At 44.5% G+C, this 4,291-nt stretch overlaps 1 protein-coding gene across 1 annotated transcript in view; it reads right to left on the bottom strand.

Moving 5' to 3' along the window:
• Window positions 1–857: 857 nt before the first annotated feature.
• The window catches only part of LOC104964081 (RNA-binding protein 20-like), a gene marked incomplete at its 3' end in the record, with an annotated part of 4,698 nt that continues 1,264 nt past the window's right edge, over window positions 858–4,291 (bottom strand). Inside the window, exons 3-6 of the mRNA XM_010792803.1 lie at window positions 3,181–3,306; window positions 2,114–2,434; window positions 1,203–1,327; window positions 858–1,122 (exon numbers count right to left, since the gene is read on the bottom strand). Coding sequence (XP_010791105.1) covers window positions 858–1,122; window positions 1,203–1,327; window positions 2,114–2,434; window positions 3,181–3,267 — 798 coding nt within the window. The remainder of the gene's footprint in view (window positions 1,123–1,202; window positions 1,328–2,113; window positions 2,435–3,180; window positions 3,307–4,291) is intronic.

The following is a 4,291-nucleotide window of genomic DNA, read 5'->3' on the forward strand; positions in this document are numbered from 1 at the left end:
CATACCTTGCTGACATCATACCGTGGTATACGGTATATGACGGTATGACTTGGGTCGACTTGAGTGAGGTGGCGTTCGGCGGCAAATAGATGTTTCGAACGGTATATTATATGTTCGGTGTAAAATGCAGCCCGAGCCGGTAGACGCTCGCAAAGTGCCGCGACGTGCGCGCAAGTGCAAAACAAGGGCTGCATACATGACACATTGTGCAAATGGCACATTTTGAGATCGGATACAGGACGCGTTTGTAGATGTCCGACGTTGTTTCCATAGTGAGCTAAGTTAACAATATATCATCATACATAAACATTTTCCGGGAGTAAATACCGTAATTTTCGGACTACAAGCCGCACCTGAATATAAGCCGCAGCAGCGGCATACCACTCTCGGTTCCACTTTTACTTTTGCGCGCTACCTGTCTCACTCTTTTCCGGCCTCCAGCTTTTCCTGCTGGAACCCGCCGCTTAAAGGTGGGGGTCCGCGGACCGGCCATAGAGCCCATAGAGTTAAAGGTGTTGGCCGTTAGCTGTAAAAATCCATAGATTAGCCGCACCGTTATATAAACCGCAGCGTCGAAAAATAGGGAAAAAGGCGCGGCTTATAGTCCGAAAATTAAGGTAAATGTTAAAATAAGTTACTACTCCTTCCTGTTTCCTCACCTCCTCCTGTTTGTCCTCCTGTTTGTCCTCCTCCTGTTTGTCCTCCTGTTTCTCCTCCTCCTCCTGTTTCTCCTCCTCCTGTTTCTCCTCCTCCTCCTCCTCCTGTTTCTCCTCCATCACCGTCTCTTCCTCTTCCTCCTCCTTCTCCTCCTCATCCTCATTCTCCTTCTCCTCCTCCCCCTCCATGACTCCTGAAACCTCCTCCTCCTCTTCTCCTGCCGCCGGCTGCTCCTCCTCAGCCTCCTCAGCCTTCGGTTCCTCCTCCTTCCTCCTCTCCTCCCGACTCCTGGATCTGGACCTGGAGGAAGAGGAGGCGGTCCTGGGGGGGTTTGAGGCGGTCCTGGGGGGGTTTGAGGCGGTCCTGGGGGCGTTCGAGGAGGTTCTGGAGGCGTTCGAGGAGGTCCTGGAGGCGTTTGGTCCTCCGGTCCTCGGGCCTCGAGCGCCTCCAAGTTTCTTGTTCACACTGGAAACAGAAACGTGCCTCAGATGAGATATTCATACTTTAAAATAAATACAAACAAAATGTGTTGTCTTGTGACTCACTTGAGGGTCTTGTACTTGGTGCAGATGTTGAGGCGGATGGGTCGGCCCTTGATGGTGAGAGAGTGAACGTTGTAATATTTCACCAGCATCTCCGCGTCCTCCGGAGTCCCCAGCTGCACAAACGCCTGCAAACACACAGAAACATTGTACATAGACTCTCCTTGCACTATTTCATCTGAGCTATTGTGTTGCTCTGTCGGAGGAGCCTAAGATTTTCATTTGTACATATCTACACTGTAGCTATGTGGGGGGGGGGGGGGGGGGTCACTTGTCTAACCTGTTTAGCCCTGAGCCTGTTTTTCAGGTCTCAGGCTCCAAAATGACATTCCCAGAACAAATGACCATATCTTCCCTTCTAAAAGGGTTACATTAATAATCTGTGTTCTCAAAGTAATGATAAACCTGTGAGTTGGATGTAGAAGAGTCAGAATCAATAAAGATGTTTTTAATTTTAAAATAAATTCAGATTGAACATAGTAAAAAAATGTAAATTATTGTGTCCGTCGAAAAATAAACCATTATAGTGAAAACCACCCTTTGATGATGGTAGACTGAAAGCTTTAGGAATCCAAACTATAACATGATAAGTACCCTGTATCTCCGTTTTTGACATAAAAATGGAATTATGGATTATCAATAATTTGTTCAAAGTGACAGACACATTGGATTAACCTCTGGATTAACCTTCGGCTGCGTTTCTCGTTTTAATGCCATTGAAGACGACGTTTGATCAGAATAACAGCTCACGGTGAGCAGGTCTCCGTGTTGTGCTACCTAAAGCTACGTCGCTCAGTGATGATACTTATAATTCTAGAATCTGCTGAATCTCAGCTTGTTAGCTAAGCTTGTTTGTGCAGATAAGGGGCTTAACAGGTTAGAATGGTATGCTAAAGTAATGCTCATATCATTACCTGGTCTGTGAGGAACAGGTGTTTCTCCACCTCTCCGAATCGAGCCGCGATGGTAAGCAGCTCCTTCTTATCCTCCTCGTCTCTGGGCATGTTGTTGAAGAAGACCACCTGACTCTCCTGACCTTTGACCTGCCTCACAGGCCGGTCCATTGGAGGATCCATCGGTCGATCCATCTGACGATCCATCGAACGAACCATCGGTCGATCCATCTGACGATCCATCGAACGAACCATCGGACGATCCATCTGACGATCCATCGGACGATCCATTGGACGATCCATCGAAAGATCCATCGACCGGTCTGAACCTCGGTTGTTTTTCTGAGGGTCAAACATATCATGGAAATGTCATAAGTCAATATATATAGGTTTATCTTGTTATAATCACGTTTTTTCGAAAAAACTAAACGTAATATCCCACTACAAAAACAAACGCAAATATTAAATTTTAAACAGTCAAGTCCTTTCAAGTCATCTGTCTCAAGCTTAAATCAAGTCTCAAGTCATGAATACCAAGTCAAAGTCAAGTCAAGTCTTTTATCAATGTTAGTCAAGCAAGTCTCAAGTCAAAAAATATGCGACTGGAGTCAAGTCATGTGACCCGAGTCCCCACCTCTGGTGAATACATCACTGGAGGATTTAAAAACAGAGGCTGCTCTTGTTGTTCTTGTTCTTTATTGGGTGACCTAGGTGAAGGACGACAAACCACCTCCCATATTCTTTCTTGTTACTCTTTTTCGCAGATTCTACGATTTTACTTTTTTTCTCTCAATTTCATTTTTTTTTCAAATTGACTTTTTTGTCACAATATGACGTTCGAATGCCAATAGGCCCTTCTCTCCAACTCCCTGCACTACATGGACCATAACTGGATCCCACAATGTAAAGAATAGTTTACCTGAACTTACTGAAGGCTGCCTTTTCGTTTTACCTTGACTCTTTTAATTGCACAGTGTGTGAGGCCTAGTTTCTAACCTAGTTCCTTTATTACCACTATTACATGGTTAAACTATATTTCATGCAATATGTCCAACTACAGCAGCAGCGTTGAAAGTGTGTGCAGGTACCTCGATGACCTGCAGTCTGCGGGACAGGTAGAAGGTGATGGGCTTCCCGTAGAGATTGGCCTGGTGCTGCTGGTAGTAGTTCACCATGTCCAGAGCCTCCTCGTGGCTGTGCAGCTCCAGGAAGGCCTGCAGGAGACAACGTGAGAACAGACCTCCAGATGGTGCATGCTCTCTGGTGCAAGGAAAGGTGTTCAGTCCGACTGAAGCATCCTCTGTGCTCCACTCAGTCCTCTCAGTAATACAGAGCTGAATCCAGATCAGATGCACGCTGAAGTCTCTTTGAGCATCTCTCACTGATCCTGCTGTTATGTTCCATGTTTGTTTCTCATGTATTGTGTGTTAATGTTTGTCTGTTGATGTTACACATGGAGCTGCTGTGATGCAAGGAGCATTCAGACTGCGATCGGACGCAGTAAAGTCAGTGATGCAAACACAGGTATGGTGAAAAAAGAGAGAACTATTCGAAGCAGGAAAGAAACAGCGTAATATACCATCTGACAAAGGCCTGTGCTATAATGCTTCAATGAACTGTTCTTTATAATATACTCAGATCAATAGAGACAGAGATGTTAAGTTATAAATCAAGGGGTTTTATTATTATTTACAGCGGGGGGGGGGTAACCTTTTTCCTTTACATTTTCACAACATCCTCCGAGGGCCGTACAAATGATTGAACTCAACCTCTGCTTAAAAAAACTAAAATCACAGCCAATTCATTTTGCCTTTCTTTCATGCTGTGCAAAGAACAAGCAACCTCTGAATCCAGGTATCTTGCCATATCCATATATCTGTGCACAGTGTGGCATGACCACCAAAACAGAAAGATATGGACACAAGATGTGTGCAAATGTGTTTAGTATCCATTTGAACATGATTTAAGTGGGGGGGACCTAACCCCCTCTAGGGGAAGATTTGTTTTTAAATATTGAAGTTAAAGCATCATTCTGGTGCACTTTGAGAGCAACATGAGGAGATCTATGGATACATCTTTCAACACCCATTTGAAACAGAACTGGAAGCAGATTTTTCACAAATCACTCCCCTTTCAAACTCTATTCTTGTTATTTTTAACAACTTTTTTGTTACTGTCATATAGTATTTTATACCTGTT

This window comes from Notothenia coriiceps, unplaced genomic scaffold (genome assembly GCF_000735185.1).
Source record: "Notothenia coriiceps isolate Sejong01 unplaced genomic scaffold, NC01 NC01_scaffold00036569, whole genome shotgun sequence".
NCBI lineage: Eukaryota > Metazoa > Chordata > Actinopteri > Perciformes > Nototheniidae > Notothenia > Notothenia coriiceps.